The following is a 12,952-nucleotide window of genomic DNA, read 5'->3' as shown; positions in this document are numbered from 1 at the left end:
CACAGTTAAGCCTTTCGGTTATCTTCATTCCCTCATTCTCATGTTTCTTTTTTTTGTCGGCCAAATGCCATGACTAACTCTTTGCTCTAGGATCTCAAGGATCAGTAATATTTGCCCTCTGCTTCCATAATTCCATTATTGTTCAGGTATGGGACCTGATATCCAGAATGCTCAGGACCTGGTGCATTCTGGATGGTGGATCTTACCTTTATTTGGATCTTTATACCTTAAGTCTACTAGAAAATCATGTAAACATAAAAGGGATACTGTCATGGGAAAAAAACATTTTTTCAAAATGAATCAGTTAATAGTGCTGCTCCAGCAGAATTCTGCACTGAAATCCATTTCTCAAAAGAGCAAACAGATTTTTTTATATTCAATTTTGAAATCTGACATGGGGCTAGACATATTGTCAATTTCCCAGCTGCCCCAAGTCATGTGACTTGTGCTATGATAAACTTCAATCACTCTTTACTGCTGTACTGCAAGTTAGAGTGATATCACCCCCTTTTCCCCCCCAGCAGCCAAACAAAAGAACAATGGGAAGGTAACCAGATAGCAGCTCCCTAACACAAGATAACAGCTGCCTGGTAGATCTAAGAACAACACTCAATAGTAAAAACACATGTCCCACTGAGACACATTCAGTTACATTGAGAAGGAAAAACAGCGCCTGCCAGAAAGCATTTCTCTCCTAAAGAGCAGCCATAAATCACATGACCAGGGGCAGCTGGGAAATTGACAAAATGTCTAGCCCCATGTCCGATTTCAAAATTGAATATAAAAAAATCTGTTTGCTCTTTTGAGAAATGAATTTTAGTGCAGATTTCTGGAGTAGCACTATTAACTGATGTGTTTTGAAAAAAACATGCTTTAAATAAAACCAATAGGCTGGTTTTGCTTCCAATAAGGATTAATTATATCTTAGTTGGGATCAAGTACAAGTTACTGTTTTATTATTACACAGAAAAAGGAAATAATTTTTAAAAATTTAAATTATTTGATTATAATGGAGTCTATGGGAGACAGCTTTTCCATAATTCAGAACTCTCTGGATAATGGGTTTCCGGATAATGGATCCCATACCTGTACCTTGTGCTCTCTATCGTACAACACAAGTTAAATACTGTACTTACTCGACATATTAATGGTATAAGTTGGTATACATTTCATTACTATACTTACTGTACATTCCTGCCCCTATGTATGATTCAACCTGTTATCCAGAATGCTCAGGACCTGGGGTTTTCCGCATAAAGGATCTGTCCATAATTTGGATCTTGATATCTTAAGTCTACTACAAAGTCATAGAAATATTAAATAACCCCAATAGGCTGGTTTTGCTTCCAATAAGGATTAATTATATCTTAGTTGGGATCAAGTACAAGTTACTGTTTTATTATTACAGAGAAAAAGGAAATTATTTTTAAAAATGTATTTGGATAAAATGGAGTCTAGGGGAAATTGCCTTTCCTTAAAGGGATTCTGTCATGATTTTTATGATGTATTTTTTATTTTTAAATGACACTGTTTACACTGCAAATAATTCACTCTACAATATAAAATGTCATTCCTGAACCAGCAAGTGTATTTAGTTGTAATATTGATGTGTAGGTGCATCTCAGGTCATTTTGCCTGGTCATGTGATTTCAGAAAGAGCCAGCACTTTAGGATGGAACTGCTTTCTGGCAGGTTGTTGTTTCTCCTACTCAATGTAAATGAATGTGTTGCAGTATAATAATAAATCCAGCAGCACTGGATAGGTGAATCAAATATATATTCGCAGGGGCGATTCTGCCCATTTTGCCGCCCAAGCGGCCTTCGTTCTGCCACCCCCCTCCATGTCGATATGAGCAATTTCTTTGCACTAGAAGAGCCGAATTTCTGGGTTGAAAAATGGAAATTCGGCTCTTAAAGTTACCAGGAGCGGCATTTTTGCTGCCACTGGCAACCATAAATATTTGATTCACCTATCGGAGTGCTGCTGATTTACTAATATATTGTGATATTCACCTTTACAGAGAGGAACAAAGCTGTGTACCTGACGCTGATAAGCGGATCAGTGTGAGGGTGGCACTGTTACTGACTTTATTGAATGTGTCCCAGTGGGACCTAGATTTTACTATTGAGTGTTGTTCTTAGATCTACCAGGCAGCTGTTATCTTGTGTTAGGGAGCTGCTATCTGGTTACCTTCCCATTGTTCTTTTGTTTGGCTGCTGGGGGGGAAAGGGAGGGGGGTGATATCACTCCAACTTGCAGTACAGCAGTAAAGAGTGACTGAAGTTTATCAGAGCACAAGTCACATGACTCGGGGCAGCTGGGAAACTGACAATATGTCTAGCCCCATGTCCGATTTCAAAATTAAATATAAAATAGCTTTCTGGATAATGGGTTTCTGGATAACGGATCCCATACCTTTATTATAAAGACTATACTTACTGTACCACATTATTTGTATACAGATTATTCCCTGACAGCGATAATGCCATTGTTCTACTTACTCTATCAAACACTATATGTAAATAATGTATTTACTGTACTATATCACTTCCAAATAGAAAATTCCGTATGTGGATCAGCAGGAAAGAGTCTACTTCTGCTTTTGAATATACATTATAATAGGGGACTGTAGCTAATCCTTTTATTATTAAACACGCTGGAAAGTTCATTGAGTTTACCAAAGCTGTTCTTTGTTAGAGATGCATTAACATTCATTTCTCTGACTTGCAGACCTTTATAAAGTGGTTAAAGAAATCCCTGAAGGGCCCTTACATACTCTTGATTTTGTATGAATGGGAACAAATAGAAGGGGACATATAAGAGGTTCATTGTAGCTAGGGGCACAGTGTTGTATAAAAGCAGCAGCAGCAGCAGTCGGCCAATGGAGCTGAATCTAAGATCTGGCTGCAAGCATGGCAATAAATACCAAATAAGTACCAAACATATTAGTAATTTAATATAAAAAACAGGGCTGGAAATAGGGGTCGGCAGAAGAGGCATGGTGGTGGTGGTGGAAGGTAGTCGGCCAGGTTGCCTAGGGCGTCTCAGTGATTGAGTGTCATGTGCTAATAAACACAGTAGGAAGAAGGTCCCTGCTCTGAAGAGCTTACAGTCTAAGCAGGTGAATAACATACAGACAGATCAAAGGGAAAAAAGTGCACAGAGATTTAGGCATTGGCCCTTAAGTACCAGAACTGGACCAGACAAAATAACATCTAGTGCTCCAAAAGGTAGGATCTGGCTTTCTAAGTGTTCCCTATAGAGGAATTTAGGGATAGAGTTCCAGAGTTAAGGAGCCACAAGGTTTAAGACAAGAGATGGCAGAGGGTATGGATGGTATAAAGAGACGGCCACACTGAGAGGAGCCAAAGAGACAGCCAGGAACATACAGTGAGACAAGTAAGGACATTTAGTGAGGAGAAGAGGAGTAAAGGGCTTTGGCTTTTAGCAGCTGTCAGGTAGCCATGATTGGGATTATACAGGGATGTGCAGGTAATCTGTTGGTTTAAGGTAACCCCCAGGCAGTGCGCTGCATTACCAGGATTCATGATTATGCCGTCAATAAAAATGGTAAAAGAAGATTAAGGGGCAGGTATGGGTGGAAAGACCATGAGCTTCATTTTATGTAGGTTGAGTTTTAAGGTGGCGTTGGTTCATCCTCAAGGAAATCTCTAACAGGCAGTTAGAGATCAGGGTCTGAGTGTCACATGTTAATGCACTGCAGACTGTCAGCTGTGGCTGTTGGAAAAGGATGGTTTTGTAAAACTGTTTCTATAGTTGCAGTGTAGTAATAGTCTCAGGGAAGGGAGTGTGACTGTGAGATAGCAGGTATAGTAGGGAGAGATGGTGCCTATAGTAACAGTGGGATAATAGTCTCTGGGAAGGGAGTGTGACTGTGGGATAGCAGGTATAGTAGGGAGAGATGGTGTCTATAGTAACAGTGGGATAATAGTCTCTGGGAAGGGAGTGTGACTGTGGGATAGCAGGTATAGTAGGGAGAGATGGTGCCTATAGTAACAGTGGATAATAGTCTCTGGGAAGGGAGTGTGACTGTGGGATAGCAGGTATAGTAGGGAGAGATGGTGTCTATAGTAACAGTGGGATAATAGTCTCTGGGAAGGGAGTGTGACTGTGGGATAGCAGGTATAGTAGGGAGAGATGGTGCCTATAGTAACAGTGGATAATAGTCTCTGGGAAGGGAGTGTGACTGTGGGATAGCAGGTATAGTAGGGAGAGATGGTGTCTATAGTAACAGTGGATAATAGTCCCTGGGAAGGGAGTGTGACTGTGGGATAGCAGGTATAGTAGGGAGAGATGGTGTCTATAGTAACAGTGGATAATAGTCTCTGGGAAGGGAGTGTGACTGTGGGATAGCAGGTATAGTAGGGAGAGATGGTGCCTATAGTAACAGTGGATAATAGTCTCTGGGAAGGGAGTGTGACTGTGGGATAGCAGGTATAGTAGGGAGAGATGGTGCCTATAGTAACAGTGGATAATAGTCTCTGGGAAGGGAGTGTGACTGTGGGATAGCAGGTATAGTAGGGAGAGATGGTGCCTATAGTAACAGTGGGATAATAGTCTCTGGGAAGGGAGTGTGAATGTGAGATAGTAGGGAGAGATGGTGTCTATAGAAGCGGTGTAGTTCAGCTAAGTCATTTGTGCCGAAGGCAATTTTCACAACAGTGCCAGAAATTATTGCTTTTGTGTAATGTGAGCAGGGGCTGCAGGAGGTTGGCCTGTGTATATGGGATAGCAGTGAATAGACACATCTCTGAATATTCAGAACAGCAGTGTATGAGGCCTAATCATTCTGTCCTTGCTGAATGCCCCCTTGGCACAGACTACATTCTGTTTCTCTCTATGTAAATTTGTTCTGCTAAATGCGAGGCACAAATTGTTTCGCTGCAGCTGCAAGTTCGGGCCGTTCATGTGTTATTTACAAAATGAAAACGATGTTCCCTTTAATCTCGTACAGAAAGAAATGTGCAGATCTTTGTGCTGTGCCCGTCGTGTTCCCAATATTAATATCTCTCCTATAGAATGCCTATCGGCGCACTTTCACCAATTTAAATTTTAACCCCATGTGGGTTCACCAGCCATACTCAGGGTAGGCAGTGTATTTTTGTCTATCACACATAAGTATATCCATAAGTGTAACAGCCCCGGCAAACTATTCTCTGTGCCACTTCCTTCTCCCCAGTCTGCTAAACATTAACGTCTCGTTAATTTAATTTCATCATCTCTGAAAATTCGTTAGACTTCCCCACCGTGTAGCCTAAAAATGTTGTCAGCTCCCGGAGCTTTTATCCTGTTACTACTGAGTCGCAATGTGGCCTGTAATTATAACAGGCTCGCCATGTCCCAGGCGTATATAGAAATATTCTTTCGACCTGTCAATTATGGAAACCAGAGGAATTTCTTATTTTTAAGCTATGGCGCCCTCATGGAGAACTGAGGTGGTTAACCCCTTATCGCCTGTCACTGCTTCTTATAGAAAGCATAGGACATAAAGGACACAGTTCTCCTGAAAGCACCTGATTATGGCTTATTAGGGACTTATGGCCCTACTGAACACATATGTCTGTGGTATCTCTCTGTACAGGCTAAGGGAAAACATAAGGGCTGTTCCTGCTGAATGATGCATAGTAGAGGACTACTTATGTTAATATGGTATTAGCACAGACATTTAGGCAGCATGGTCCATAAGTTACTCCCCTTGCGATCATACCTCCGTACCTGGTCAGCGGCTAGACATTCTGCCAGCTCACATACAAAATATGAGAATAAACCTTTCAAATAAGTGAATGTAAAATTGATGAGGTTGCTATTCTAACTAAGTTTGCAATGTACATTCATTATTTATTTATCTTTAATTCTAAGATATTAAGGGATACATGTGCTGTGAATATGAATGAATTTTGTTACAACAGCACCACCTGCTGGTCAGTTTCCCACCAGTCTGACCACCAAGTAGTCAAGGAAGTTGTCAGGAGAAAGAAAGAGGCTGCTCTGATGTTCTTCTGCTTAGGAATAAAATTAGAAACCTTTCCCAAACCTTTCCTAAGCAGAAGAACATCAGAGCAGACCGCATCAACGAACAGATGCGGCCGCGATCCGACGGGATTTTTTGTCCAGTCGGCCAGATCTCGATCAGGGAAGCCCGTCGGGGGGCCCCATACACTGGCTCCCTGCACCCTCCCAACTCCCTTTGCTCCCTGCACCCTCCCAACAAGCCCTGGTCTCCTATTCTGCCGCATAGAGAAAAGGTCAATAGAGAACGTCTGTAGAACCCGAATGGGTCGGGTGAATTTAGCAGTTTTCAGGCTGCAGGAGGGAGATAAAGTGGAGGTGCTTTAATGGTGCCCGTTGAAGTTACACAAATGTAAAAAAAACAGATGCATTTTGCTTCCCTGCAGATTGTGTCAAGGGGCTGAATCCCGCAGTGCAAATCAGTTTCCATCAAAGCTAAGTTGCCCAATGATGATGATAATCAGTTGTGTGACCCCTAAAGAATAAATTAGTGAGTCACAATTACCTTGGGCACAGAGTTTTTTCCAGATGTAGCCCATAACAGTATGTGACAGATGTGCGCTGGCAGTTTGCTGCCCTACGGACACAACGTTTCTACTAAAAAATAGTATTTAATCCAAAAACATCAGTCTTACAGTGCAGGGAAATGATAAAAGGGCAAGTGATGTTAGAAATAGACATCCATTCTCTGCATATTTGCATTTATACATGAAGGTTGGAGCTGCTCTATTGCCTGCATGTAGACTGTAGGGGCAATAATGGGGCTGTTGCTGTTGAATCAATATGGCAGCTCCTATTCATACAGTATGTATAACTGCAGGCGTTTACTAAGCTAAAATCAACTCAGATGCTGGAAACAATCCCCTCTCATTGGCCAGGTGTATTAAAGCAAAGGCAATTAAAGTTCTCTTTATGGGTTACAGTGTTTTGGGGTATTAATTACATGAATTGAAGTTCATTCTTTAATTTTGGAACCTTTGAAACATCAGAAGGCTTTTGGCTAAAGTTCGCCAGTTGTGCAACACTGCCCCCGTGTGCCTGTACATTAAATTGCAATACATACATTTTAGGGTGTTATTACTAATTACCTATGAGTTTGATACTCTGTCAAGTTCCATTATTAGGTATATAAATGAAAAGAAACAAAGCTGTACCATATATATATATATTGTATATATTTCTGTTTATTGTTGTGTAGATTGGCAGCCTCATTAAACCACATGGTGCTCATTGTGTTTCAGGTGCCACCAGGGAAGTGGGTTCTGCCCTTACCAGGATGTGTATGCGGCACCGCAGCATCGAGTCCAAGCTCAGACAGTTCTCCAGGTACTTCTATTTCTTTATTTCTTATTTGCAAGAAGATGTGACCCTACAGGACTCAAAAAAGACACACACAAAAAATGCAGATTAACTTTGAATGACACTAAAAGTTCAATACAAGGTGGATGTAAACCCTGAAAGCAAAGTTGCTCAGAGCATTTGTGCACGTTTGCACTTTCTTTCTTTTTCTTATTCTCGAGATGTTATCAGTTTTTTAACTGTTAAAGGAACAGTAACATCAAAAAATTAAGGTGTTTTAAAGTAGTGATCCCCAACCAGTAGCTCGTGAACAACATATTGCTCTCCAACCCCTTGGATGTTGCTCTCAGTGGCCTCAAGCCAGGTGTACACAGCAGCTTGTTTATATAAACTATAGTAGTACTTATCTGTTATCTACTGTGTATCCTGTGCTTGAATGGCTGCCCCCGTGGCTACACAGCAGCTTGTTTATATAAACTATAGTAGTACTTATCTGTTATCTACTGTGTATCCTGTGCTTGAATGGCTGCCCCCGTGGCTACACAGCAGCTTGTTTATATAAACTATAGTAGTACTTTTCTGTTATCTACTGTGTATCCTGTGCTTGAATGGCTGCCCCCATGGCTACACAGCAGCTTGTTTATATAAACTATAGTAGTACTTATCTGTTATCTACTGTGTATCCTGTGCTTGAATGGCTGCCCCCATGGCTACACAGCAGCTTGTTTATATAAATTATAGTAGTACTTATCTGTTATCTACTGTGTATCCTGTGCTTGAATGGCTTCCCCCATGGCTACACAGTAGCTTGTTTATATAAACTATAGTAGTACTTATCTGTTATCTACTGTGTATCCTGTGCTTGAATGGCTGCCCCCATGGCTACACAGAAGCTTGTTTATATAAACTATAGTAGTACTTAACACTACTAGTGATGGACGGATCTGTTCTGTTTTGCTTCGCCAAAAATTTCGTGAATCGGCAAAAAAATTAGCGAAACGCATTGAAGTCAGTGTTTATCAAAACAATTGTGACGCAAGCGTCCGTTTCTATATACGCGACTATTGTCCAAATGTGTCAGTCAGTTGGTGTCCGAATAATTTTGACGCATGACGGGTTTTTTTTGTTTTTTTTTTTTGCAACGAATCCTTCGTCGGCGAATAATCGCCGCAGTTTTGAATTTATTCGCAGGCGGCGAAACGTGGAAATTTGCCGCAAATCCATGCCTGGGGAATTTATTCGCCCATTACTAAACACTACATGATATTTTCATTACTTGAAAACACTTTAATTTTTTGGTGTTACTGTTCCTTTAATGTAATACATTTAGAACAACAGCACCACCTGCTGCTCATTTTGCTCAACTGGTGGATAAAAAAGAATTTCATGAGAGAGGAAAGTCATGTGATGTTGCTGTTTCTCCGAAAATGAAGTTAATGAGCAGTGAGAAGTCATGTGTTGTTTCACTGGCAACATCACACACGTTTAATTTCTACCAAAATTAATTTTCTGAGCAATTTTGGACTCATTTGTTTTCAGGATTTACATGTCCTTTGCGAGGACAGGCTGAATTGTTTAGGTGAGAGGTGGTGGCTTCCAGTAAAGTGGGTAGGGCTATTGGGGACTTGACTTGTTGGAGACGCATTATGGGATCTGTCAGTTCTCATGACTGTGACCTTTATTTATTTGGTTGTCTTCCCTCTGTACATTAGTGCTCTGATTGACTGTCTGATCAACCCACTGCAAGAGCAGATGGAGGAGTGGAAGAAGGTTGCTAACCAGCTGGATAAAGACCATGCAAAGGGTAAGTTAACTAATATGGGACTAGGCCCTGTCATTCTCAACTCCCTGTCTCTAGTAGAGAGTTCAGGGTTTTCCTAAGAAGATCTTAAAGGAGAAACAAACCCCTTATTAAAAAAAAACCCAAAGTCCCTCCTCTCCCCAGCAACTGCTACCCAGGCAAATGCCACTGACTTCTTTCTTACCCACGGTGCAGATTCAGGGATAGGAGTTCACGGCAGCCATCTTCCCGGGTCTTCGGTAATCTGAGAATGAGACTGGTGGAGCGGCGCATCCGCAGTTGGAGCAATTTCCCGGTTTGCGACAACTGCGCTTGCGCCAAAATCGATGGAAATTGCCATAACGCTGGAAGAAGACACCAAGACCCGGAAGATGGCTGCCCTGAATCTGCACCGAGGGGTAAGTAAAAAGTTAGGGGCATTTGCCCCGGGGTAGCAGCTAGGCTGGGGGGAGGAGGGACCGGGGTCTATGTGGGGTAGGGTTTTTTTTTAATAAGGGGTTTGTTTCTCCTTTAAAGTCATGTCATGTGCCTTTTAGGGTTTGCATTCCTATTGGCTGGACACTTTGGCTTTGGTAAATGCACACGCTAAACGGAATCCTGGGTTCTGTTTCACCCTTGTAATGGCTGCCGGTGACAATCTTCCATGTGTATCGTTCATCGCAAATAACACAACTGTTCTCATTCCAGAATACAAAAAGGCACGACAGGAAATCAAAAAGAAGTCATCGGACACACTGAAACTGCAGAAGAAAGCCAAGAAAGGTGAAGGTCAAGTACTCTTTATGTAACATTGACTTTGTGTGAGTTGGTGGCATCACATTCTCCTGCCTCTTGTTCACAAATCAGCAAAAATAAAGATGTTTTGCATTATGGCCGACACCTCTAATACATAGTAAGGACACATAGAACACTTTAATGGGGTTGTTCACCTTAAAATAAACTATAAGTATGATGTAGAGAGGGATATTCTGGGACAACTTGCAATTGGTTTTCATTTTTTTTTATTTGTTGATTTTGAGATATTTAGCTTTTTATTCAGCAGCTCCCCAGTTTGCAATTTCAGCCATCTGGTTGGTAGGATCCAAATTCCCCTAGCAACCATGCACTGATTTAAATGAGAGACTGAAATATGAATAGGAGAGACCTGAATAGAAAGAGGAGTAAAAAAAAAAATTGCAGTAAAAATATATTTGTAGCCTTTCAGAGCATTTGTTGTTTAAACGGGGTCAGTGACCCCCATTTGAAAGCTGGAGAGAGTCAGAAGAAGAAGGCAATTCATTCAAGAACTATATAAAAAAAAATAATGAAGACCAATTGAAAAGTTGAAAGAATTGGTCATTCTATAACGTACTAAAAGTTAACAATACATTGTTTCTGAATGATAATCGTCTGACCTGTGAGTGCTGTCAGATCCAGACAATAACCACAAAGGACCAATTCCCAGTGTTTTTGCACCCATTTTCCACACTGGAACCCATATGGGCAGCACAAAGCTCCCGTGTGCCATTGTTGTTACAGGATTAATAAAACATTGAAATAAGAAAGCTCAGCAAGGCAAAGCAAATTACTCTGGTACTTTTTTTATAGGAACTGAATGGATTCAGTACATGTAATTCAGTACATGTAGATATTTAACAGCCACACTCACGGGTCTTATATGATTATTATATTATATAAGTGTTTCTGAAAGTACCCGCACTCTTACTCCTCAATCCACTCATGGGTTCTCGGTCAAATCTTGTGTATATTTTTCAAGATATTTTCAAATATATCCAAACAAATAGTGTATTATAACATCACTATCCAACTTTCGTCCATAGTTGGGGCCTTTATCAAAGCTTGGAACGTTGGATACACGAGTGATGTTATAATAAACTTTTTGTTTGGATATATTTGGAGTGCTGGTCCATCTTGGGAAAAAATAAATAAATTAAAAAAAAAAAATATATATATATATATATATATATATATATACGGTATATATTAGGGATTTTTTTTTTTTTAAATCGCGTGACTTTTTGTCACAAAACAAGGAAGTAAAAAATGTTTTCCCCTTCCCACCCCTTTGATTCGGTTCGGTATTTGGGCCGAATCTTTCGCAAAGGATTCGGGGCTTCGGCTGAATCCAAAATAGTGGATAGTGGAGGTGCATCCCTAATATATATATATATAATATATCAGGACAAATGGACCCGCACTCCAAGAGATTTTGTGAAAATAGTGTTTTTATTCACAGATGCATAAAAACAAAACACTATTTTCTTGGCGTGCGGGTCCATTTGTCCTGATATATTAATCTTTTGACCTACGCACCCACTTTCATCAAATCCGGTAAGAGTGCGTTCACCTATATGAACATTATATATATATATATATATCTCTAGATATATATATATATATATGTGGGATCTGTTATCTGAAAATCCATTATCCAGAAAGATCCAAATTACGGAAAGTTTGTCTCCCATAGACTCCGTGTTATCTAAATAATCCAGATTGATTTCCTTTTTCTCTGTAATAATAAAACAGTCGCTTGTACTTGATCCCAATTAAGACATAATTAATCCTTATTGGAAGCAAATTCAGCCTATTGGGTTTATTTCATGTTTAAATGATTTTCTACTAGACGTAAGGTATGAAGATCCAAATTAAAGAAAGATCCATTATCCAAAATGCCCCAGGTCCAGAGAATTCTGGATAATAAAACCCATACCTGTTTGTATGTGTGTGTATATATATATATATATATATATATATATATATATATATATATATATATATATACTGGTATATACCAAAAGGACCTGTCAGGTGATAATATAATTTCAGTTCCAGAACAATAAGAGATAAAAAAACCTCTTTCTCTGCCCCCTGTTTATAATCTGCATGTCCTTCCCAGAGTTTGATTAGTGCTGCGGTGTCGGTGGGAAGTTCTTTCTGTCTGGCAGATTTCGTAAATGACAACGTGTATTTTTGTCTTTTCTCTAAACACCAGCTCCAGTCTGTGGGGGGTGAAGATTAAACATGGAGCTGCTGGATGTTTATATCTAGGGAACTAAAGGTTCTAATTAGCCTTTGGACTGAGAAGAAAGCCTATGCCAGGGACATCTGTATAATTACTTCTTTTCTGCATAGCAACAGCCGTCAGGAGATGCTGGGAGTTGCAGTTTCGTCACTTGTAAAATAGCCATCTCTTTGTTGTTTGGCTTTGTATATCATTATTGAACTGCAAGTGGCAGCTTCAGGCTAAGAACTGTATGTCATTATTGAAACAAAAGTCCCTCAAGCTCCAGCTGTTGTTAGACTACAACTCCCAGAATCCCTTTATGTCAGTTGCAGTTTAGATATCCCAGATGTAATATTTTGTACTTTTATCTACTACCCAATGAGCAAATGCCCTTTGCTGTACCCTAAAACCAGTGTGCACCAATCACATGCTCGTGTGTGTGTGTCCCCTCCCGCCGGCACTAAATTGGTATGAGCCATAAGTAACGCTACAGGAGATGACTTCCCTCTGGTTGGCACATTCCCCAGTCCAGTATCACTGGGGCAGATAGCAGCACATAGACAAATGTGGAGCACACTGAGAGTGAGAGGGTTAAACTCCCAAACTCCCAGCTGGTGACTCCCCGTGAAAGCCAATTAGACTCGTTATGTTCTCTGGCGACTTTTAAGGATTCTTAGCGTTGCCATAGCAACCCATTTGTACAGCTTGGCCCCTGCAATACCAATGTCCCCTGGCACTGTATGAGCGGGCTGCTCAAATCTGGAAAGGGGGGCTCCTTGCTAGAATTACCCTCTGGACATACCAGGCTAATAAG

General features: G+C 40.5%; 1 protein-coding gene across 11 annotated transcripts in view; it reads left to right on the top strand.

Annotated features, from left to right (window-relative positions):
- mtss1.1.S (metastasis suppressor 1, gene 1 S homeolog) overlaps positions 1-12,952 on the top strand; it is a 98,580-nt gene that overhangs the window by 72,933 nt on the left and 12,695 nt on the right. For 7 of the 11 annotated variants that reach the window (XM_018223948.2, XM_041568012.1, XM_018223950.2 and 4 more), the window contains exons 4-6: positions 7,273-7,357; positions 9,043-9,134; positions 9,819-9,899. In XM_018223948.2, the coding sequence (XP_018079437.1) occupies positions 7,273-7,357; positions 9,043-9,134; positions 9,819-9,899 (258 nt within the window). The remainder of the gene's footprint in view (positions 1-7,272; positions 7,358-9,042; positions 9,135-9,818; positions 9,900-12,952) is intronic. The other 4 variants (XM_018223949.2, XM_018223945.2, XM_018223947.2 and 1 more) reach the window with 1 other exon arrangement.

Source organism: Xenopus laevis, chromosome 6S, assembly GCF_017654675.1.
Source record: "Xenopus laevis strain J_2021 chromosome 6S, Xenopus_laevis_v10.1, whole genome shotgun sequence".
Lineage (NCBI taxonomy): Eukaryota > Metazoa > Chordata > Amphibia > Anura > Pipidae > Xenopus > Xenopus laevis.
Note: the sequence above shows the minus strand (reverse complement) of the source record. Positions and strands in the feature narration are given on the sequence as shown.